Source organism: Diplotaxodon limnothrissa, linkage group LG6, assembly GCF_057381915.1.
Source record: "Diplotaxodon limnothrissa isolate DT_005_m linkage group LG6, D_limnothrissa_male_GT1.1, whole genome shotgun sequence".
Lineage (NCBI taxonomy): Eukaryota > Metazoa > Chordata > Actinopteri > Cichliformes > Cichlidae > Diplotaxodon > Diplotaxodon limnothrissa.
The window spans coordinates 25,641,713-25,667,473 of NC_140601.1; the positions used below are offsets into that span (position 1 = coordinate 25,641,713).

At 44.7% G+C, this 25,761-nt stretch overlaps 1 protein-coding gene across 2 annotated transcripts in view; it reads right to left on the reverse strand.

Annotated features, from left to right (window-relative positions):
• Window positions 1-25,761, reverse strand: part of adgrl3.1 (adhesion G protein-coupled receptor L3.1) — a 92,658-nt gene that overhangs the window by 32,798 nt on the left and 34,099 nt on the right. For both annotated transcript variants that reach the window (XM_085356006.1, XM_085356007.1), the window contains exons 5-9: window positions 23,826-24,614; window positions 12,123-12,536; window positions 11,694-11,797; window positions 10,773-10,958; window positions 4,901-4,939 (exon numbers count right to left, since the gene is read on the reverse strand). In XM_085356006.1, the coding sequence (XP_085212132.1) occupies window positions 4,901-4,939; window positions 10,773-10,958; window positions 11,694-11,797; window positions 12,123-12,536; window positions 23,826-24,614 (1,532 nt within the window). The remainder of the gene's footprint in view (window positions 1-4,900; window positions 4,940-10,772; window positions 10,959-11,693; window positions 11,798-12,122; window positions 12,537-23,825; window positions 24,615-25,761) is intronic.

Sequence of the window (25,761 nt, forward strand, 5' to 3'; positions counted from 1 at the left end):
ATCAGGTTTATGAGTAACACGATTAGGCAAAAAAAAGTGCCCTAGAGAATAAGACAGGATGTATTAAGACTTTTTTTTTTTAAGGGAAGGCCAATTCAGCAAAACAAAAACTTGAAAAATACAACAAAGGAGGATCTGAATCATGAGGTAGCAGAAATAATTTATCAAGCAAGACAGGCAAACGTTTTATTTTCAAAGCAGGTACTGCTTTTGTCATTTCCCAAATGTTTACAGTGTTAAGAACAAGCGATTTAACAATGCTAAATTGGTGACATCAAATAAAAATTGAACCTATATATAACAAAAACTAAATACATTTTTTAGACTCAACCATTGTCACGCTGTCTTGCAAATCGTTTGATTCACATTGTGCACGTCATCTGTGTAAACCAGCAAATGTATTTCTATATCCACTCATTGATACTTTGACAAGAAACTACAAGCTTCAGTTCCTTTCAAAGAGAAATTTCTTAGTTATTTTGCCCATTAATTCCCATTAGTTATGAAATCCACATTTAAGACATTAAAGTATTAAAATCTGGTACCAACCAGATGGGGAAAAACACCAGCAGTCAACTAAATGATTATGATGCTGATTATAATCAAGGTAATACCGAGACGATTAACTCGTTGTCAGCAAGTAGTTCAATAATCAATGAATCATTCGAGCCATTTTTTGAAGCAAAACATTCTTTGGTTTCAGCTTTTCAGTTTTTCACACTTGTACACTTTTCTTTTAAAATGTTATTAGTTTGTTAATTAAATGATTAATCTTAAAATTGTTGGATACTTGCAAATATCGACAGATAGACCCTTCAAACATCTCTCAGTGATTAGACTCTTCCTTTTTGGAGAACATATCTAAAACAGCAGTGACAAAAATGTTAAAAATGCATGTGCATTGTGCAAACAAAAATCAGAAGCACTTCTATCTTACACTAAGCATTGTGGTCATAGCTAAAGCAGGAAGTTTTCTTTCCCGAGTGTATTCTTCCCGCTCCATCTGACTTCTTTTTAGGGATACTGCCATGATCTGCAACAAACTACCTTAGCATATCCATAGAAACGATATTTGAAATTTCATGCATCAATCCATCCATTTTCTTATTTAACCTCCTGAGACCCGAACTCTTTCATGGCATGCATTTTCAATTTCTCTTTGCTATTTGGGCTGATTGGGACCTGATGAATGTAAAAACAAAGAATTACCAGATTTTTTTTTTTTTAACCTGATTTTGTCTCTGAGAAAAATGAGATCCACATATGAGGACATTCGTTTTATATTTTGATAGAACAGTGCCAGCATAATGTCCTCGTAAGTGGACATCAGGCCCTTGCAGAGCAAAATGTAGTATTTTGGTCTAGACAATCCAAAATGTGATGTCCACATATGTGGACGCCAGGTCCTAGGAGGTTAATAACTTTGTTAGTTATTTCTGTGATTGATTTTATACTTTGCTATTTACTTTTGCCTATTTGTATTATTTTCTATCGCATCTGTTGTTGGGTAAGAGTCGGGGTACACCCGGAACAGGCAGGGCGAGCACAGAGGAGTCAGTCACACTCACATTCACACATTCACACCGATTTAGAATCACAGATTAACCTTAGGATATCATTGGACTGTGGACGAAAGCCAGAATAGCTGGAGAGAACCCATGGAGGCACAGGTGAAAACATACCGTCCCCACAGAAAGGCCCCAGCTTGGATTTAAACCCATTACATTCTTGCTGTGAGGTGACAGTGCTAACCACCACACTGCTGTGCTGCCCCGGCAGCAAAACCATGCAATGAAGTTTGTTTACAATCAGAATTTTATGTGATCTGTGCTTTATGAGAAAAGGATTTTTAACTTCTTCAGCTGCCTTATTGTCGCATCGAGTGTGGGAACGTGTATGTGCATATCTCATAAATATATGGTGTAGAAACATATTAAAAGGGACTGAGATACATGCTGCATGTAACGTATGTGTTCTCATGGCTGTGTGTTCAGTTGAGTGTGTGCACAAGTAGCTAAGAGAAGACTTGTAGTGCATCATTCTGCTCCACTTGCTGTACAGTAGCCGAACAGGCAAAGAGAGATGCTCAGTGGAGAGGATGTCCTGTAGACATGGCAGATATGAATGCAATGGCGCAGCTTTTCATTCATTCACGCGACTGGTGCTTCTCCCAACCGCTCACTTTGATGTGTTTCAGATAACCCCATTTTTCTACTCTCATTAAACTTTCCATTGCTTTTTATTGAACTTTTGATTATCGTGCATTTTCAATTTCATATAATTTTTTTTTCAATGAAATTTAATTTAATTCGCTGGCACCGAGATTATATCTGAAGAGGAGAAAGATAGGTAAGGAGAAGAAGGGGTATGATTTCCTTGAGGTCCAGACATCTCAGCATCAGAAAGTCAGAGATAGAATATATGCTTGGGTGCGCGCGTGTGCGTGCGTGTGCGCGCCTGTAAGCTCTGGTGACATTTCTATCCGCACAAGTATAAGGACTTGAGGGCTAAAATAGAGACAGGTTTTTTTAGGGGTCTTCAAAGAGGGGAGAGACTCTGCAGAGACAGATAAGAGTGTCATTCGTTTGTGTGTGTATGAGTGAATGTGTGCGTGTGTGAGGCCACGTATTTGCAGGGTAGGCGAGTGCATGCGTGCACACATATACACAGCACGCATGCACGTACTCACATGCACACACCAGTAAATGGGGCAGAAGCGAAATGCTTTGAAGCGTTGGGGTAATCCAGCGTAAACAGCAGCAGCAAGACAGACTAGAGCTGGGTTGGTCTCCTACTCCGAGCTACACAAGGGGATCGCGAGCACACGCTCGAGCGCGTGCACGTGGATGTACAGTATGTGCACACTCATGCACGGTAACATGTAACCTGAAAGAGTTAGGACGTCTTGAAGCACGGAAAGATGTGAGACTAGAGAAAAGAATGGAATTTTTTTTTTTCCCCTTTTACTCGCTTGGATGAGCTCTGAGAAGGTGCATGTTTTGAAAATGTTTTCATCAGAGAAGCAGGCTTATCTGTCAGTTGTTGTTTGAGTTTGTCTTCCCTGACAGGATGAGTTTGCAGCTAAATCAGGCTTTAAATTCACAGCATGCCATGTTCTGACCTGCCATCCATAAATGGAGGGCAAATTAGACATTGTCATTGAGCATCGCTGTCTTCTCACTGCCCCCTTCATTGTTTGGGGTTTGTTTTTTTTTCTCTTTTCCTCACATTGCTGTTTCTGTAACTCTCTTCTCTTTTTCTGTTTAATTTCTGGTCCCTCCTTCCCTGTTTCTCATTTCCCTTCTACCTTACAGACTCTACCCCCCTCCATCAATCCACCCTAAAGCATCAAAGCCTCTCCACACCACCAACTTCATCAAGAATAAATTGCCAATTTAGTATACATGAAACGAGTCCCCAGTTCCCCAAACGAAGTGAGAGAGGAGGAGAGATGGAGTGTGAGAGTGAGAGCGGAGGAGAAAGAGCGACAGAGAGAGAAAGAAAAGGAGAGAGAGAATTCAATTATTTTTTGTCTCTATTAAGAACCCAAACCTCCTGCCCACTCTCCTCACTTGGCAATTAGTGCTGTAGATAATTAACGAGAAGAGGGCAGCACCACACCACATCCCTAATCACGCGCATTTCTATCTGGCAGAGTAAGGGACTGTTGGTATAATTTTGTTTCACATTACTAAGGCTAATTATATAATCGATCACTCCCAGCCCCCTGCAGAACCCAAAGTGTGTGGTGGTTTTGATTTTAACCTGTAACAAGTTGTCTAAATGGTGCCGCTCTCTGAAACATGGCACTTGCATTGGATTAAGGAGACACATCAAAAAGTCTGACGGTTGTGATGTGACAGCACAAGATCATTGTTGAAAATATATTTATATATTGCGTGTGCGTGCGTGTGTGAGTTGTGTGTGTCAGCTTGCATATAGTCCTAAACCATGTTCTGTGATGTGACATTGCTGACTGGTGCTGACGTTAAGACTTTTCAGGGGGAGAGTGGGAAAAAAGCCTGCATCAGGAGAAAAAGAGCTACCCCATCACTGGTGTGTGTGTGTGTGTGTGTGTGTGTGTGTGTGTGTGTGTGTTTGTCAGGGGTGCCGACAGAGAAAACGAGACTGCAGTCTATCTAGTCTACAGCTCATTGATGAGGAAGGTGGGGTCCTTTTGATGTTCTGAAAAGTGATTTTAGCTGACCAGAAACATGCCTAAATGATGGTAGATTGTTTTGTTAGCGGTGTCGGCCCATGGCGTCAACACATACAAACATCAATACAAGCAGACCAGCAATGAAAACATGAAATGAATACTGAGCCACAAACATAAAGCCTCTATTATTTCTAAGGCAGCGAGGCCGTGATCAACAAATATGCAACAGCATATCCATCATACTCAGTTCTTTCTTTCTGATGCACCAACACAGAGGGCATTTCATTGAATGGAGATGGATAGCGAGTCGTTTGGTTTCAGGCGGGCCTGTTTACAATTCTGCAGACAGAACTGCGAAATAGATGAGCTATTATTGATATTGATCATGGCCTCTTATCAGTACTATCGATTCTGACTGCAAGAAAAAAAAATTAAAGCTGAAAACAAAAGAATGTCAGCAAACCCTTTGAGGAGACTAAAACTTTACCGGGAGACACAAGTGGGTAGTCCCCCCTGTTAAAATGGCCGCCCTCTTCAAAGGGTTGGGTTGCAAACCACTGGACAAATGCTGCAGCGTAGAATTCGAATTCTACACTGCAGCATTGTAATGTGTGATCACATGTACACACGCAAACACAAAAGCTTGCTTGCTAGATTACATGCTGAGCGTTAAAAAGAAAAGAAAAACACGTGGGACTGTGGTGTGGCAAAGTAATCAACCATACCGGGAAACGGAAATACCTGTGCGAAAAACCTGCAGGACCTTTCTCTCTTCTGAAGCTGCAAATTCAAACAATTCAGCTGTTAGCGATATAACACCTCTCAATCATACACACGCGCAGACACACAAAGACAGTTACACCCACTTCATTACTACTGCATGAAAAAGGCTTTGATGGTTAAAATATATTGTTATTCTCCTCATTCGCCTCCTTTTGTCATTCCTTATACTCTAATTGCCTTTCATGCTTTTTCCCCTCTATTCTTCTTCTCCTCTTTTTTTCCAGATTGTCTTAATAATTTCCTCTGTTCCTCCATTTCTCTCCCCCCCCCCCCCCACTCATTCTGTGCATCTACTGTCAAGTGAATTGATGGCATTAATTACTGTGCCACTCGTGCGTCATTGGTCATATTTGATTTCCAAACAAATATTTGCATAATATGCTAGCGTATTACTCAGTTAGATTTATATGTAATTGGTCCATTATTGAAATCAGGAGGAACACTTTTCCTTTTCAATGGAGGGCTTTTTTCCTCTCTACATATCTAACAGTTAACAGGCCATTTGGTCAACAGCAAAACACAGATTAATTGATTCCACTTACACTTGCTGCAGTATGTATCGACTTCCCACATGTTAATGAATTACTTAGAGGAAGGAGAAGAGATTTAAAGTGTGTGATAGTGAGACAATAAGAGGTAAATGGGGAAAAGCGGAAGACAACACCGACAGAGGGACTCGGATGCTAAAGCTAAATAAAAAAGGCAGTGGCTGCCAAAGCGGTGGCAGCAGCTGTCAGTCCGGTGGCTAAACCCCGCCTATCACCGTTGACCTCAGCAGAGACAATCAAGAAACAGTCCAGCATCCACTCAGTCAGTCAATTAGCCAGCCAAGCCAGCCAGTCAACCATTCCCCCGTGATTTAACACACTTTAATTGAATGCCTACATGCCTGCATGGCGCAGAACTAAATTTACCTACAGCCATAACAAAACAGATCCTTTGCATACTTGGAATCGAGTTTCCATTAACGTAATCCCAAAGTGAGCGCTCGAGCCTAATTGTCAACAACGTCTTCGGAGTTATAGCTCAAAGCCTGAAGTTCATTAGAACAACGAGCTACGGCGTAAAACTGTCACGGTCCTGGGTCTCCTGACCCAGCGTTTTTAGTTCTTTGTGATTTTTCGTATTATTGTACTTGTGTGTGATTTATTCTATGGCTTCTAGTTTTGATCCCTTGCCCTTCATGTCTCCCTGTGTGCCCCTCTGTGTATCTGTGAGCCCTCGTCTCTCCTTATGTTTTATTCCATGCTTCCCCTGCCCATTATGTCTAAGTTCTCCCCGTGCTCTCTCTCTTCCCCCTGTGTGCCCTCTATGTATTTATGAGCCCTCGTCCCCTTTCGTGTTTATTCCGTGTCTCCCCTGCCTGTTACGTTGGTGTTCTACTCGTGCTCTCTCTCCTCCTGCACTTCCTGTTCCACCTCTCCCGTCAGTGTTCAGTTCACCCCCGCCCTGTCTCGTTATGATTATCAGTGTCACCTGTGTTCCCCGTGTGTTCCCACTTCCCTCGTTAACCCTCTGTGTATTTCTGTCTGCGTCTCCCTCTGTTCAGTGTGACGTCGTCCCTCATGCCGTGTGTGGATCTCCCTGTGTCTCTCTGTGAGTTCTTAGTTTGTGGTTTCCCAGTTCAGTTTGTATATTGGTTCTGCCAGCGAATAAAGCTGAGTTTTGAGTTCATTCCCTCGTGCCTGTGAGTCCTGCATTTTGGGTCCTACTCCTGCCTGCCGCACGGCGATTCATGACAGTACGACGTCACCAGATATGGACCCAGCAGCACTCAACCCACCAGAAGAACTGCGTCTGGACATAATCTACTCCGTGGAGAGACTCCTGCATCTGTGGCTAGAACATGAGGGGAAGGAATTTCGCCGTGCTGTGGAAACCAGACTACAGCGCTTGTTCTGTGGTCTTCCCTGGCTACTCAGTGCGCTCCACCCACTCGAACAGGATTTAATCCGCAACGAGCTCCACCTTCATCCCCCAGCTGCTACTACCCACCTGCCTGAAGGGCCGGATGTGGAGCCGCTCGGCCCGTCAGAGCCATCATCAAAAAAGAAACGGCATTCACGCCGCCGACGCGCCACCCCACAGCCGGACATTCGGCCTTCTAATTCACCTTCTGTGCTGCCAGAAGCTCCGTCGGCTCCCTCGCTGCTACTTCCAGCTCCGTTAGCTCCCTCGCCGCCACCCGCAGCTCAGTTAGCTCCCTCGCCGCCACCCGCAGCTCAGTTAGCTCCCTCGCCGCCACCCGCAGCTCAGTTAGCTCCCTCGCCGCCACCCGCAGCTCAGTTAGCTCCCTCGCCGCCACCCGCAGCTCAGTTAGCTCCCTCGCCGCCACCCGCAGCTCAGTTAGCTCCCTCGCCGCCACCCGCAGCTCAGTCTCCTGTGTCCCCGCTAGCTCAGCCGTTAACTCCACCACAAGCTCCATTTTCACCTCTACCATCGCTTCAGTCATCAGTTCGGTCTGCCACTCAGTCGCCCTTAGCTCCATCATCCACACTACCACCTGTTTCTCTTCCACCACAACCGTCACTGCACCCAGCCACTCAGGCTGCTACTCAGTCCGTCATTCAACCCATAGCCCTGCCGTTACCATACCCTGTAGCTGAGCCACTAGCCGTCCGACCCACAGCCACTTCAGCCACTCTTTCACCCGTTACACCTCCACTACAACCATCACTGCAGTCTCCAGTGTCCCCAGTGCAGTCTCCAGTGTCCCCAGTGCAGTCTCCAGTGTCCCCAGTGCAGTCTCCAGTGTCCCCAGTGCAGTCTCCAGTGTCCCCAGTGCAGTCTCCTTTAGCACAGTCACCCACTCAACCACCAGCACCACAACCGTCACTACCTCTAGTTCATTCCCCTGTGAAGTCATTAATTCCACCACCTACTCCACTCTCACCACCACCGTTACTACAGACATCAGTTCAGTCCCCTGTGCAGTCGTTTACTTCTCCACCGTTAGCAGCTCAGGTCCCCGTGTGTCCAGCAGCTCAGGTCCCCGTGTGTCCAGCAGCTCAGGTCCCCGTGTGTCCAGCAGCTCAGGTCCCCGTGTGTCCAGCAGCTCAGGTCCCCGTGTGTCCAGCAGCTCAGGTCCCCGTGTGTCCAGCAGCTCAGGTCCCCGTGTGTCCAGCAGCTCAGCTCGCACCTGAACCATTGGCCCAGTCCCCGACAGCAATACGGTCTTCTGTTCGGCTTAACATTCAGCCAGGGGTCCCAAACCTCTCTGGCTCTACATCAGCTCCTGCTGGAAGCTCGGATGAGCTCATCCAGGACTCCGCGGCTCCCACGCCGCCATCTACCTCGTCCGCTGGGGGTTCCAGTGAGCCCGGCCAGCACCTCCTCGTCTCCGCTGGAGGGTCCGAGGGGCCCGTTCAGCCTCCTGTCTCCGCTGGAGGGCCCGAGGGGCCCGTTCAGCCTCACGCCGCATCAGCTGGAGGGCCCGAGGAGCCTGTCCAGCCGCCATCTGCGACCGCCTCGTCGTCGCCTGGTCCAGCTGCATCCGAGTCCGCCTCGTCGTCGCCTGGTCCAGCTGCATCCGAGTCCGCCTCGTCGTCGCCTGGTCCAGCTGCATCCGAGTCTTCGTCATCGCCTGGGCCAGCCTCTGCTTCTGCTACGCCCGGTCCGGCCTCAGCCTCTGCGTCCTCGCCTGGCCCGGCCTCAGCCTCTGCGTCCTCGCCTGGCCCGGCCTCAGCCTCTGCGTCCTCGCCTGGCCCGGCCTCAGCCTCTGCGTCCTCGCCTGGCCCGGCCTCAGCCTGTGCGTCCTCGCCTGGCCCGGCCTCAGCCTGTGCGTCCTCGCCTGGCCCGGCCTCAGCCTGTGCGTCCTCGCCTGGCCCGGCCTCAGCCTGTGCGTCCTCGCCTGGCCCGGCCTCAGCCTGTGCGTCCTCGCCTGGCCCGGCCTCAGCCTGTGCGTCCTCGCCTGGCCCGGCCTCAGCCTGTGCGTCCTCGCCTGGCCCGGCCTCAGCCTGTGCGTCCTCGCCTGGCCCGGCCTCAGCCTGTGCGTCCTCGCCTGGCCCGGCCTCAGCCTGTGCGTCCTCGCCTGGTCCCGTCTCGACTGGTCCTGTGCCCACCGGGCCTCGGCCAGTACGCCTGACACTGGAGAGCCGCCGCCGCTGCCTTCCGCACGGCCGGCCCCCGGACCGTCATCGCCTGAGTGGCCGCCGTCGCCTTCCGCGCGGCCGGCCCCCGGACCCTCTTCTCCTGGGTGGCCGCCGTCGCCTTCCGCGCGGTCGGCCCCCGGACCAGCGCTGTCATCGTCGCCGCCGCCTCCCGCGCGGTCGGCCTCCTGAACTGCTCCGTCGTCTCCTTCACCGCCGCCGTTGCCTTGCGCACGGCCGGCCTCCTGAACTGTTTCCACGTCGCCGCCGTTGCCTTGCGCACGGCCGGCCTCCTGAACTGTTTCCACGTCGCCGCCGTTGCCTTGCGCACGGCCGGCCTCCTGAACTGTTTCCACGTCTCCGCCGTTGCCTTGCGCACGGCCGGCCCCCTGAACTGCTCTGTGTTTGGGTTATTTTCTTGGGCTCCGGTGTTTGCTGTGCTCTTCTTTTGTTTTCTGTTCCGAGCCCTCCGTCCTGGGCCCCCGCCGCCCGCCCTGGGTTGTTTTCTGTTTGGTTTTGTTTTTCTGTGTTTGGGCTGTCTGGAGCCAGCCCTTGAGGGGGGGGTACTGTCACGGTCCTGGGTCTCCTGACCCAGCGTTTTTAGTTCTTTGTGATTTTTCGTATTATTGTACTTGTGTGTGATTTATTCTATGGCTTCTAGTTTTGATCCCTTGCCCTTCATGTCTCCCTGTGTGCCCCTCTGTGTATCTGTGAGCCCTCGTCTCTCCTTATGTTTTATTCCATGCTTCCCCTGCCCATTATGTCTAAGTTCTCCCCGTGCTCTCTCTCTTCCCCCTGTGTGCCCTCTATGTATTTATGAGCCCTCGTCCCCTTTCGTGTTTATTCCGTGTCTCCCCTGCCTGTTACGTTGGTGTTCTACTCGTGCTCTCTCTCCTCCTGCACTTCCTGTTCCACCTCTCCCGTCAGTGTTCAGTTCACCCCTGCCCTGTCTCGTTATGATTATCAGTGTCACCTGTGTTCCCCGTGTGTTCCCACTTCCCTCGTTAACCCTCTGTGTATTTCTGTCTGCGTCTCCCTCTGTTCAGTGTGACGTCGTCCCTCATGCCGTGTGTGGATCTCCCTGTGTCTCTCTGTGAGTTCTTAGTTTGTGGTTTCCCAGTTCAGTTTGTATATTGGTTCTGCCAGCGAATAAAGCTGAGTTTTGAGTTCATTCCCTCGTGCCTGTGAGTCCTGCATTTTGGGTCCTACTCCTGCCTGCCGCACGGCGATTCATGACAAAAACATGTCCGTATGTTTTAATGAGAATAACTCCTCGTGGCCTGAGATGGACTTTTATTAAATTTGGGTCTTGCTCTGAAAAGAGTTCAGGAACTATGCCAAAGACTAAAAGCAGTTATCTATCAGCCATAATGTCGAGCAAAACTTGTTACAAAGAGCCACACACAGAAGAAGATAAAATACTGTCTAAAAGCAGCTATTTATCATTTTGAAATCTACAGCTTTATGTATGGCTCTTCATCAAACTCTGCACGGAGAGACTTTCCTAACCCCTGAGAATGAGCGTAAGGCAAAAATACTAACAACTGTTGCTTTTCATCTTACTGTCATCAAAGACTCCCTCTATCTGCTCCCCTCTCTCTGTCTCCCTCGCTCTCAATTCTCTTTCTCTTAATTTACTTGCCTTTAAACTGCAAAACCCCTCTATCCTAACGCTTGCAAGAAAACGTCGATTTTACTCACTCACTCGCCCTACATTTACCTCTTATTTCTCAAGACAGTACCTTGGTGAGGCTGCGGGCAGCACTGTCCTTGCCCCCAGGGGTGAGATTTCTGAGTTGGACGTCCAGCAGTTCGACTAGTTGGACCATGGCCCGCACTGTAGATGGCACATCGCCAGGATGCAGAAGTCCTTTGGTCTGCTCTGCCAGTTCCCTGGCTACAATTGCTGCCGTCTCGCCCGACCGAAGCTGCATGTCAGAGTGGATGACAGGGTATGGGAAAGTCACAATGTGCAAGAAGAGATGGATGGCAGTAAAGAAAAAAAAACAAATAAAACAAAAAGGTGAGAAGTAAAGGGAAAGTTTGAGAAAGTAGAAAAAGTTTGTGAGGGCATTACAAGTACACAGTGAGACAGAGGAAAAGGCAACAACGGATGGAGAAGTAACAGGAGGGGGGAGGGGGGATCGGCAGGGAAGAGATGTATGTGCAAAAGAGTGGAAGTTGAAAAAGACACAAGGAATAGAAAAAATAATACATTTGCAATATACTAAGCATATACTAAGCTAAGCATTATGTTATAGAGAGAACTCCTGTTTTAGCACCTCAGATTTTCTCTGTTTTGTCATAAAAAATGGGGCAGCAAAAGTATAAGTAAGTACCAAACGCATTTTCCATAAAAAAATGATGCACTGTATGTAAATAAGCCTATCATGAGGTCTGCTACCCTTTTAAGATAAGAGCCCACTGTGAATTAGGGATGCTATTGAACATTTCCTCTTTCCTACAGCTATGGCATATCCCTCAAATCTCTAACACGAGTTAGGATTAACAAATGAGGATGGATACATGGCCTAAATCTTTCCCTGTGACCAGTGCCCCTTCATGCGTGAGAAAAATTGCTCCAGAACTATGTTCATCATGCGCTAAGCTTAAACTGGGGCTTGATAGGAGCCACGAGGTCTGGGGGTAGCTTTCAGACTTACTTTCTGCATGATGTGGTTGACCCAAGGTGACGTGCAATTGCTGAGGTCAGGGCCTTGGGTATCCCAGTGGCCCAAATGAGCTACGCACATGTATGTAGCCACGCCTGCAAGATAAGCAAAGGGGAGATAATATGACAGCGCTGACATTCACAAGGAGAAAGGAAGACTCTTGAGCTCCTTAGGGTTCGCTAAGCATTTTGTGTTTGCCTGTGTGTGTGTAATTGGTGAATCATTACTGATGTGTGTATTAACTGACCCAAACACGAATATTTGTCCTGACAAAGTGTTGTGTATGTGTGTGAGTGTTATATCATTTTTCCAATAATTACTTGGTAGGAGAAAAAACAAAAAAAAGTAATATATAGATTATCACACACACTGTTACCATGTATAACTGTTTATGCGATAGAAACTATTTGGCCTCCTTACCCAGTGTCCCTACAGGGCACGGCTGTTTGGCCGTCTGGCCCTGCTGTGTGCGAGGCCACGATATGTCGGCTGTCACTACTGGATTACAGAAGTCTTGAGGAGGGAGGATTGGGGGCTGTGGGGGTGCTGGAGGGACTTGCACTGGAGGGGATCGACCCCCAACTTTCTGATTGGTGTCAGGAATCTGATTGCTGTCAGACGATGAACCTCCAGGAGGAACCAGAATGGGCTGGCGGACAGTGGTGGTTGTTCGATACCGCTGACCAGGGGATGTAGTCAGTAGAGGCCTTGGAGTGGTGTAGGAGGGGGGAGACCGTGTGGTGGTGGCGGCACGGCTGGTAGATGAAGAGGAACCTCCCCCACCAATTGGTCCCCCTCCTCGGTTTGGGGGGATTATGGGAGGTGGGCGAAAGTCTAGGAGAGAGGAGACTGGTTAAATTCACAAAAACACACAAAGCATGAGTTCTTCAACGAAAAGCCAGAAGGAAAAATATGTGCTGTGCACATTTGTGGATCCCCACAGTATTAGATTACAGGTGGTTTTGTGAGCCCTGGAGGCTAGGGCTTACGCCTTCAAGGTTCATCCATGGGATAAAAAACATAAGATGTACAGTGTTAAAAGACCCATCCGCATTAGCACCAAATGATTCGAGCAATCAAATAAGCATAAATAATGTAGCAACGGACACAAACACATTGCAGGGATTTGTTTACACGGTGCCAAATAGCTTTGACAGGGAGTAGCTCATGTTTCTGATGACTTCCCAATGTTAGTGTTTCATCCTTGTCAGTGCGGTCATGCGCCAGATCTTTGTGGGGTCGTTTCCTACTATCGAGTCCTATTTATTACCATCAATTGCAGGACATGTTTCTAAACAGTTCAGCCAACAACACTTATAACAGAACAAACTTGAACGTGTGTGGCAAAGTTGGGTTTGTGAAAAAGTTTCAGTGTATAAACTGCAACTCTCCAGCTCAAAGCAAGACCAGTGATTGGTTTTTCCCTGCATCTGTGTTTCCTTTGGGGAAACTAATGGTTCTTGCTGCTTAACCTGGCAGAAAAAACATTCTTTCAGTGGCATGCATGATTCATAGCACTATGACATCACAAGAGGTAGGAAGGCCACTTAAATGCATACGGCACACTCTTCTATTGTCAATATTTAATTGTAAAGAGGTTCAATTATTCACATTGACCCTGTTTAGGGGACAGAAATAAAGAATGAATGAATGAGATGATGGGAAGCGTACAGTATATTGGTGAAGTGTCTGTGCCATTGTGGATGCAGAGGCTGTACCAGTCTGTCTCACTCTCTTTGCAAGATCAGTCTTGCACGATTAAAAAACGATATGAAGAAATGAACAATTTTTAAATTTGATTTACAGTTAAATACCGTACACTGGAGGAGACTAGTCTCTAAAGCTTAATTGTTACTTGCCTTTTACAAAAGCACAGATTAGTCTCATCCGCCGCACATTTACTATACAGCTGAGCATATTTGTATATGTAAAATATACACAAGAGCACTTTTTAGAAGATTGTAATTACAGACATCTGTCTATTAAGTTTACATATTCCACATTATGTGAGTTGCCTTGTCTCCAAACTACACTGTAATAATTTAATAATATTGCACTTTTGCACCTGGTATTTTTAGATTCAGCTACAACTTAGTTACTAAACAAAAATCAATAGAAGATTCTAAAAATGTGTTCTGGCTTCACCCTGCTATTCAAATCCCACAGTGTGTGACACGCAAACACACACAGCACAGATCACAAGGCAACTCAAATATGAACTCTTCAATTTCACGTTATGCTACTTTCTTCCACACAAATATGTATTTTCTAATAGTCAGCTTGTAGACTTTTTTTTTTTTAACACACAAAGCAATGATAACCAAAAAGCTGTTTAGAGAAGACTGAGCTGCACGTGCCTTCAAACATTTCATATTTCTGATTTCTGGTTAACAGGGTTCTTTAAAAATTTTCCGTTTAAAAAATAATAACAATAAGCTTAAAAACTGCCTTCGTGCTAAAATGATTGATTTCAAAATTTTCAGGAGACTTGTGTTTCTCATTGGTTTGCCTTAGGTCATAATACGTATGTAGGGTTGCAGATGTTTCACTGAAGACGTGCAAGTCTGACATGAGCCTAAATATAACTCCACACGTGTGTGTGTGTGGCAGCTGTTTAGCTCTTACTGATTTTAATTTCATATTAATTTTCCACTGATTTGAATTAGACAGTGAACCTACGCGATAGACGTAATAACAAGTGAAACAACCCATTAAGTTATAAATGGACTGTGGAAAAAATTTGCTTTACTTTTTGCATTGTTTTAATAAATGTTGTCTATTTTAATTTGTTCCTTGTTTTTGGGTAGGGGGGTTTGTTGGGTAGATGTGAGTGGAGAATAAAGTGCGAGTGTGTGGGTTGTTGTTGAATGGAGTGGGTGTTTACATTGTTTCCTGTGAACTAAAGTTGTCCCTTCCTGTGGATTTTTTTTCTTTCTCACTTTAATTAAAAGACACCGGGCTGTGCTTCTCTCCATCATTCTGTCTTCCTCCCTTTCTGTCTGTCTGCTTGACTGACAGCCATCTTACATCCCGCTCCTCCTGTACGTTCTGTTCTGTTCCTTCACAACTCAATGGAGTGTTTCCGTACCTAAACTGTGCTGCTCCCCGTTCCTGAATCACTGCCGCCTTGCCTCATGCATTCTCCACGGAACATTGCCATCAATCATGCGTGGCGGCAGTGGCCTAGGGACTAGCTGTCAATCTGCGTGTGTTTGTATGAGTGTGTGTACTTATGAAGCAGAGACAGAGTATGTGTGTGTGCCTATCTGGACTCAAACGGGAAGCTCCATTAGGGCCTCTGCCACAACAATAGAAGAGTAATGGTGTGTGTGCATGTGTGCATGTGTGCGTGTGCGTGACTGAGGTTGATGTCTGCTGTCATTCCAGTACAGGGCAGCAAACACACTGGCTGGCAGCTCCGGGTGAGGTAACACAAAAGTCTGCAAGCATCATAGGTAAGGGGCCACAGCACATCGCTCTCTATCTCTCTTCCTTCCTTCCTTTCTTCCTTCCTTCCTTCCTCAGCTGTTCTTTTAACATTTTTCACCCGATCTTATCTCTCACTCATAACTTTCTTCCACTATCTGAGACATCTTGTAGCCTTTCTCAGCACTACTTTAAATGTGCACTGCACTATGTTTTCTTATTTTTTTAGTTTTCTCCTCCTTTTCCTTGTTGTTTTGCAGCATTTTGGCTAAAAACGACATTCTAATGCTATGAATTCATCACCGCCATCACTCAGGATGCTGTGTAAGAGACCGTAGGGAACTATAGGAGCATGACATAACAGGTCCATGAAACATTTATGAAGAAAGAAGGCTAGAGGTTGCAGTTGTGGGGACTGACATATCTCCCCGCATCGAAACCGAGGGAACCTTGAGGAAATGTGCCGTGACAACTTCATGATGTCAGCTAACCTAAACACTATGCTCTTTGCCAAAACTGGTGCCACAAAAACACGCTGACAAATTTAGTACAAGCTCGTCACTTAAGGATTTTGCACGTATCTAAGCCTTGCACATGCTTGTGGGTGACATATTTTAACACATATATATTTTTAGGGCAAACCTGAGTCACTACCTTACCTGCCTTTGCTTACCAGGAGATGAAAAATGGCCATTGTGCAAAAGAAACAAGATTTTCTTCAGCGTCTTAAACTGACCAATTTGCTGAAGCCTGGTCTGCAATCGCTCCTTTTTTAAATTGAATTAACTTTCTTTAAATCAGTCATTCAAATAATACATATTTGTGCAACAATGCGATTACAGTTGCACTGATGAATAAGATCAAATAATTGCCGAGCTCTAATCTCATTCAATTCTACTGTGCAAACTCCATCTGATGAGGAAGCTCGCGTAATATAACTGAAAGCAACAGATCAGTTACTAATGGACCCAGTGGGCTCGTAGTTGTGCTCTCTGTTGCTTCCTCGGACAAGAATAAACACTTAATCTCAGAAGTGCCTGAAATGCATCTACACTTTCATGTCAATTGCCAAACTCCATCTGAAGAACATTTGGTATTCTATTCTATTCTATTCTACTCTATTTGTTTTTCTGACCTGTAGCAAGCCCAGGGGAAGGTGAGACAGAGACAATGGCAGGGTGGCAGTAAACTTGTTCCTGAAGTTGTCATCTGTCACCACACTGGAGGGGCCACAGAGATGCTGTCAGTCAGCCTGGGATGCTAGCACATGATCATCTGACATGCAGACAGGCACTGTGTTTGTGTGTGCGAGTGTGTTTGTGTGTGCCGTGATGTTTTTCTGTGTGGGTAAGACTGCCTGTCGCTGCCTCTGCTCTGTTGCAGAGAATGCTCTTGTTGACTTCTCACTTGGTAAACAGAGGGATCGTAAATCCACAACACAAAAGGTAGAAGGCAGGGAGGAGAGAGGAGAGGGAAAACGAACTTCCCCTGGCAAGTTTCCCACACTGTCAGAAAAAAAAATGGCAGACAGGCGGCAAGAAGGAGAGGCAGAGTGAAACGGAAGCAAAGAGGGACTTGAATTAAGGGAGAAGTTTTGCAGAACTTGAATGAAGTGTCTATTACATTATCGAGAATGTGAGACGATTTAGTGAAAATCTACTGCATCCGTGCCCTCACACATGCAAACACTATTCTGAGCAGTGGGGAAGGATGAATCTAGAGGGGTAAAGGCAAAATGAATCTGACTGGGGGCCCAAACGCTTTCTAGGTTTGATGGTAGCACACGCGCTAAATGGAACTGCATACAACGATAACATGCCACCCCTATGGCTGAAGAGCACACACACACATAAAACCAGAGCTTGTGGCGAGTGGCTCAAGTCTGCTGATAAGACAGAATGGAGCACTTCAAAGTAGCGATACTTTCAAGATTAAAAACGAAAAAAACCACACATACACAAAAACAACCCCCACTAATAGAGCTTCACTCAAAATGGCTGCCAGGGACCCGCACCACGATCTACAGCTAATGCTTCAAATGCAGACACATCCCTGCTCAGCCCTGTTGGCTTTCCAGTTGCATAACCATGCCATCCCTCTGCTGAGCTCTAAGGCACCTGCAGCAAGTTTTCCAATTACATGCTTCTTTCTTAATCAGAGGAAGCTCCCTTGTTCAAAGCAAAAAGCTAACGGGACAGACCAAATTGTCTTTTTTAACTCTTTTTTTTAAGTTTTAAAATATAAAGATTCATCAGCACATTCCTTTAGAGCCTCAATTGCTCCTTTTCCAGGCAGGCTATAAACTTATGTCAGTTATATGAGCACTGCGATGAAAATTTATCTATAAGGCATCTAGTAAAATACAATGAATATATTTGAATGGGAGTTGTTTGCTTTGCCCCATATCTTTCAAAATTAAGGGCAACCCTGGCTGGCTTGCAAAGGTGAACCCAGGCACAGTTCAACTGGGCATGTTGGGTATGAAATGCATGTAGCGTGATCGCTATCCAAGCCCAAACATGGATCTACAATGCTTCCTCGATATGGCTGTATTGTTGTTAACTACAAATATGAGCACAAAAAGCACATAAGGTTGTGAAACTTGTACTCTAAAAGCGTATTTTTTTTCAGCCCTGCATTTGTGTTTGTGAAAGAGAGAGAAAACAAGCACAAGACAGGAATCCATACGCTGAGCCAAGCTGATGGAGATTTGGGCCTAGATCTTCGAGGCCAGTGTGAAAGCAGGCCAGCAGTGGGATCGGGAGGGGGACCAGTCTTTCTAAAGGATGGTACACGGCAACCAGTCTCAGTACTCCGTTTTTTGACCTGCACATTTAATGTCAAAATGTCAAAAGTAAAATCCTAATGCACATATGGGGACATGCTCCGATAACTGCTATTGTTTCTGTTTACTTTCTGCTGGGCTGTGGATTTCCCTTCCACTCTATTGTCCAAGCTAGGCCTGCTTAATTTGGCATCTGCTCTTTGGCAGGAGGAAAGCAGTGCTGAGGCCAAATGCACGCAGAGGGCCTGGCAGAGGCTATCCAATCGATAAGGACACACTCCAGGCAAGGAACAGGTGCAGCAGACTCTCTGAAGCAGAGCTCAGTCTCTGCTGAGATGGCTGTGCTGTAATGTTTTTGGGAGTGAGGGAGATAGGCAGCGATTGAGGAGCCGGTGAAAGATGCAGGTGTAGAAGACAAGAGTGGACAAATTCCTCAAAGTTACTATCTAATAAAGCATTTGATATTGGTGTACAAGAACGGTGTTATGAAGAGAGCGTAGAAATGATCGGTTTACAATGTACTATCTAAAACTACGTAGACATAAGTGACAGTTATATTCAGTAAAAATGACATATACCTGAAAATGCTTAGATGCTAGGACTTTTCACTTGAAAGCTGCGTTGTAAATTACTTTTACAAATCTTTCTACAAAGATGGGCTCAAAAGATATTAAATTATAAAGTTGTCCCTTTCTAAACAATCATAAAACAAACTAAGTAACCTCCCTTCACTTTTGCAGAGCTGTGTTATCATGTGATGTGAATAACTAAAGGACCTAACAGACTCTTTCTCACACACACACACACACAAACAGCTTGCTTTGACAGGCCAACAATGTTCTGAGGGTTAGTCTAATCAGTGACCTGGTGGAAGATGGTCTCCACTTCAACCGCTAAGTATTTTTCTTTCTCCCCTTAAGCTGGCTTCCAACATTTCCTGCACTGCTAAGCACTGCTGCTTGATTGCAATCTGGTGTCAAGGAGAAAAGGAGAGGAGGGAAGAGGAAGAAGGAAGGGGAGGAGAGGAGAGGAGAGGAGAGGAGAGGAGAGGAGAGGAGAGGAGAGAAAAGGAAAGGAAAGGAAACAAGAGGAAAGAGGTGGACTTCCTTAGGAAATGTAACTATGCAATTTCAGCCATTAAGAGTTCAAAGGTCAACCTTTACATCTTGTTAACCTGACAGTATTGAAAGCAAGGTCATCTTTATATAACAGAAGTAGTTTTTAATTACTCTCAAGGACAGATCATTTTGACTCTCCGGTGTATATTGTGTTGCCTAATGGTTAAACCACACATTTTATTTTATTTTCTACTTATCTATTGCTTAAAAGCAACGTGCCAATGTGAGAATTGTATTTTTATTACTAAAACACTTGGAAGTAACTGTCAAACAATATGCTGTCTTTTTGTCTTCTAATTAACTTTTTTTTTTCTGGAGCACTGCTCTCCAGTTGCCAGAAAAAAAACAATCCACCAGGATTACTCCAGAAAGTTTCGCGCAATGTTTCTTTTTTTTAAAACCGATTTCAGTGTGTTGCATCTATCCCATAGAATATGCAATCAGACTGTCAGACATGAAATTAGGACCTCGGGTAGATCACAATCCTAAAGAGCTGCGAGTTAGCACTAGAAAGAGTATATATAGCACTTGTGAGAGTGCAGTAAGGTGGAAAAAAAAACCCTGCACAAGACAAAATGAGAAGAGAGTGAAGACAAGTAAAACAAAGACAGAGAAGGCAGTGCTTCTTAGTTTTAGCCATGTTTTTCCCTCCTACCCCGTAGATACAGATAACATGAATAATTTTGTGACTTTGTTGGGAAAACTTTTTAAAGTGTGGCAAGGCAGACTGGAGGTGATAAATTATTCAAATGTTTCATCGGAGCCATGCCGCTTGCGTAGGGCAAGTCTCTATAATATGCATGTAAGAAGACGTGATGAAACAACTCCATAAACAGTAGAGAATGAGAGAACGTTTGGGGATTGTGAGGGAGGAGAAAAGGGTGATGCAGAGACAAGTGACTTTGACTTTACATAGGCATTCAGTAGGACTCTATAATATATAGATCTAAAGGACTCTCAATGAAATAGCGCTGTGTGATGTGGGAACCGGTTGGGAGCAGAAAAGGAGGACAGATTAGGCGCTAGATAAGGAAGACAGAGTGAAAAACAGAGGAAAAAAACACTGAGTGAAAGAGAAAGACGTATGAGCAGGATGGAGGAAATGTTAAGAGTCCTGTCATTGTGAGGGCATGTGTTTGTGTAAGAGGCAGGGAGAGGAAGAATGTCGATTTAACAGAGAGAAGTCCAAACATTAACAATAAATGCAGAGGGCACAGTTTACTTTCTCGTTAGGTACCAAGGGAGAAATAAAATATGCATTTCAAAAAGAAAAATTTCTGCTCCGTGTTACATCAATGACGCGACAGAGAAAACCTGCACATCATATGTTAGCCCATGCTGAACTAAACCTGCTTTATTTGTTTCTCCCCTGCGATTCCCTTTAAATCCGTCAATGCGATATATGAAACTAGGCCTGACATTTTCAGCACCGGGGTAAATAAACATGACCTTTAAATACCTCAAACATTTCAGACTTCTGCATATTGTGATAATTTTCTAACATATGACTCGAATTAAGACATGGTATGTATATATGATAGAGAAAATATTAATTTAGGTACTCAAAAATGTTTAGGTCTGATATCCATTGTGTCATTGTTCACGTGTTCGTTGTGGACATTACTGGTGATGGAAGCTGTGTTGAACGGCAATCTTTCCAAATGCAAATAAATAAATAAATAAAATCAAACATGGTTATATATGGGGATTATATTTCGCATAATATAAATCTTTCTCTTGTACCGCCCTGTGATCCTTCCCAGTGAATCAAATCAAACACACTCAAACTGCTGCATAGCTAACAAAAGCTAGCATCTAACTAGCATACGTGGCTGATGTTGACTTCAACACAACCTCCTCACTAGCTTTCTGTGGCTTTTGACCAAATATATTTGTCAGAGTTCATGCTTCTTTTGTCTTTAGGGTGTAGTGAAACGGCGAGGCTGAAAGAAAAATAGGCTAAAGACGTGTCTTTGCTGTTGCTTTGTCCAAACAGGTGAATATAACAGCAATCAATCACTGGAGGAGAACATCAACAACCGCTCCATCGTCTGAAAACACAGCTGTCTTTTTCTTATTCGTGACTGACGTCATTTATACGTCATCAGTGTTTCTGCAATTGTTCTCCCTGCCAGTGGAGGGAGCAAAAAAAAATCCACACTGCATGTTTAGCTGCTAGGTTGTTTTACTAGTGTACAATGACCTCTGACTGCGCAGTAGCCTAATTCAGCATGCTAAAATAATATGATTATAATATATATATATATTTTTTAACCACGGCCTAATACAAGTCTGTTTATCTTTTCCATTTTTGCTTTAAATAAGAGTACTTTTACACGAGTTCAGTCTTTCAGCATACCGTCCCTGCCCTGTTGTTCACATTGAAATGTGTGTTCCAAAAGCAAACAGTGCAAGCACTTCAGACTGAATTCTTTTAAACCATTTGCCTTTTGTCATCCGGACACAACAAAGTAATTGGTTCTCTTTGCGTTGTACCCCAATTACACTCAGCTCTCAGTGGCCTACCTCATCCTTCTCTCCGAGCATGGCCCATTTCCTGCCTCATTTTATATCTTAAGAAGTCCATATGAGCCGAAACAAAAACAAGGCGCGCATTAAGCCACATCAGTAATGAGTGGAAACCCTCAGAATGGCTCTTTTTCTTTGGTCTGTTTCCTGGACTGACTAAGAGACATGTGATCATACTCACAGCAGTATATGCTGAATGCATTTAGTTAGTGAATAAAATGGTCGAATACCTTCTCTAGTTTTGGAAGGCAGGAAGGGCAAAACACTGTGCCAAAATGCAACAAAATAAAAATTTAATGAGCTATTGCCTCACTTTAAGAAGAATGAGAGACTCGTGCAGTTAAGCCAGTTAAATTATTTCTTGTCTTCACTGAGTGACGGAGTGAAGCGAGGAGGAAAGTAAAAGTGCGGAGCAGCATTGATTGTATGTATTTATCCCCCGCTGGTCAGCAGTCTGGCTTGTTGCTGTGCACTGGAGGTCATTCTTCACATTGAATCTCCATTGATCTCCTCTTTAGAGCCTCCTGAGACACCCCGAGCTCTATTATGAGAGTGTTCACACTCACCAATAAACACGAATGCACGCTCATGAATAGAGAAATAAACCCGTACTGTAAGTACATTAGCACATGGGTATGGATATTATTATGCATGTCTAAACATACACATAAGCATATTTTTACACCATGGCCCCCTTCCACATACAGCACACTGATCAGTAGAAACCAAGTTTAATGCTGCCTCTCTCTATAATTTCTTGTACTGTGCCTCCTAACTGCTTGTAAGAGCATGCGTTAATTCAGACATCATTTAATAAGACATGCAGCCAGACTGCCTTGACCACTCCATAGAAAGGTGCTGAAAGGCAATTACGCTGGGCAAATAGCCCTTCAGGCTCCAGGGGCCTAAGCCCTTCCATCCAGAGGGAAGGAAGAGGGGAGGGTGTACTCTAACCTCACACCAGAGTTATATGAGTCACCCTCGGTTAGATAGACAGAATTCCTAGTGCTTTTAAACAGATACAGCAATTCTATTTAAGGTGACTCATTGTTAACCCTAATGAGTCACCTTATCAGCTGGATTTATGACCCTGTATCGAAATACTTTGACCTTTATTTGACCTGATCCATGTATGACCCCACCCCCTACGCTTAATCATGTAAAGAATTTTGATTGCATCTGTTATTTCTGACAGGAAAAAAAAACACAAAAATGAACCAGGTTTGCGGTGCCCAAAGAATTTAAAAGCTGCACTGGCTGGAAAAAGTGTCCTTTTGTGTACTCCGGTGTCAGGCTGTAATCATCTGCTGCTGTAATACAAACAACCTGTCTCTCAAGACATATATCTATTAAAATTTAAACTGCTTTTGCCTTTTAAAAGTAATAGTTAGCTTTGCGCTTTAGCACTGACACAGGGAAATTGCAGATTTTAGTCAGTTTGCATGGTGAGAACATTTGGGAGCAGATACATATGAATGGATAAAAAGCAAACAAAAAAGTGCATGTAACGGCTTAAAGTGTGTTCAGATTGTCATCTTATATGGATGTGAAAGCACCATCAGTTCCCCCGTCTTCCACATACTCCTGGCTCCACTCAAGAGGAATGCATTATGATTTGTTAAGCAGCTGGGGAAACTAAAGAGAAAGCTGGCAAGTGGTACATTAAGAGCCACAAGGCATTTACGGCATTACATCATTGGAGATAGTATTCTTCTAAAGGTAGAGATCAAGGTAGCCTTTATGATATCTTTTTCATTTACGCGTAGAGGAATCTACTGCCATCTGACATCCACAACTTCAGTGGCAGTGGTATATGTAGGACCAGCTGTAAACGTTTTTCTTTTTTGACTTCTGAAAACATGCAGATATCACAAGTGGGGTGGTGGAGGAACAGTCGTAATTGAGAATCATGACAGCACAGATGGTGCTTTCCTTTTTCTTCCTCTTCAAGTTATTTTGAACAATTAATTATTGGAGGCAGATTACTGCCTATAAGTATTCCTTATGTCACAAGAAAACTGTTTTATTTTCTTTAATGTTAGCATTAAAAAAGCCAAGGTAGTTCACTCGAAGATTTAAAAGAAATCACATCACGGGCTAGTCATCACTTTCAGTACCAAAGACATTTTCTAACCGCCATAATTTTCTTCTGGCTCACACATATAGTAACGTGAAATTGGAAATCATTAAGGGAAGATGAAAAAACGAGGTGGAGTGATGAGAAAGAGGTAGAGAAGGGAATCTTAGACTTTGGCTTGGACCTACCATTGTTGCCGAAGTCGAGCGAGTACTTGACCACGTGGTAGTTATTCCACACATACAGCAGGTTGTCTCTAGGGTTGTAATCCACTGCAGCTATGTACTGGTAGGAATTAGGGAAGGGTATGTTAACCGTCATTTCTTTCCCCTTATCAGTGTTGTACATGTAGTCAATCTTGTTCCCCGTGCCTTCGTTGTCATCATCTTCATAGACGGTTTTGACAACATAAAGGACTCCGCAGATCATGAACGCATTGGAGGCAGAGCGCTTGTCGTAGCTCGTGTCCCAGGAGCCTTCGATGCGCAGGGTGTAGGGATTGAGCTGGCTCACCACGATGCGCCCATTGTTCTGCTCCGTTGCGTAGATCACCCACAGACCGTTCTCATCCACCGCCAGGTCAATGTCCGACTTGCCCCCCCAGCGGTAGGGCGACGTGTCGTGGTAGTTGGCGTTGGCAATAATCGCCTCACCGCTCTTGATGCGCGTGCGCAAGTCAAACTTTACGATGTTGCGGGTCCGCTCCTTGTTGAAGAACAGCGCACCGTCATAGACGACAAAGCCAGTGCCGTCCACGCGATGCGGCAGTTTGTATGTGGTGGTGGGACGGCCTGCGATGAAGTCCTCCTTCGATGAATACTCAGTCAGCGTGTCCGTGCGGTATGGTGTCCAGGGCATGTAGTAGATCTTGTCAGAGGCCTGCAGCGGGTCTTTGCACCAAGCACCAGACTGATGGTCCGATTCAAAGAGATGTTCGCTTTGGTAAACTCCCCGAAGAATGCCGGGGCACAGAAACACTGAGGAACAAAAGAAAACATTTTCACATTAGATAAGTTTAAATTACACGGCTGATGTAAAATGTCAACTGTTCTCAGTAGAGTTCCTGACAGAGCTTTTGAAATGTTTGCCTCCATTCATACGTGTTTCTAAAAAAACATAACAGAGTATTTTAACTTAACCACCGGTGAGTGATGATGACATGATAGGCTTACTGTGTTGTGATTTGGATGTTGTATAGTCACTGTCATTGTTAAGCACAGCAACAGTATGCCTTCTATTCAACAGATAATACGATACTCTCACAGCGAAAAGATGAAGAGAAAATGGCACATTTTGTTCTACTTCCACCCTTTCCCTCTATTCCCATTTCTCCCTCCCTCCTCAGCTCCTCATTAGTCTCACAGCTCTTTCTTCCTTTCTCTCCCTTTCTATTTCTGTCAGGAACAACCAACTGTAGAACCAAACACATCTTTTATTGTCTGCTGTTTTTGCAGTTGTTACAATAATTCTTTTCCCACTCCACGCTCACTATTCTCCTCTTGGAATACTGGGGTCATGTTTTATGAGGGATGTGGGAGAAGTAGTAAATTCTGGGAAGCCAGTGCGACAAGAGTCATTGGAACCTTTGTAATTCAACTGGAATGTTGTCACATAAGCATGCATATATATATATATATATATATATATATATATATATATATATATATATATATATATATATATATATATATATATATATATATATATATATATATATGTGTGTGTGTGTGTGTGTGTGTACAGAGCAGATCCACATAGAGTTGCCAGATGTGCACTGTGGCTTTCCCATTCTCTCAAATAATATAATTCCAGATCCCACGCATGAGGCTCTGACTATTGATTGAATTTTCACTGGCTATCTGTTTTCATTTCATGAGGGAAGCATTTTAAATATTAAACGTCCACGTAACTCTCTGATCATTGGCTCGTCACAAAAACGTGCTCGGCCCATTGGAGAGTTGGTTAAGAAGCATTCTACACATACCGTGGAATAACGTGAGCGGAGTGTGTCTAATGAGAACCAGTAGTTCTAAATTGCTTCTATATGCTGAGATCAAGCTGTCTTAATATAGCAGCAGTGACAATGAAAGAGATGTCATGCTGCCACAAGGTACAAAACGCTTC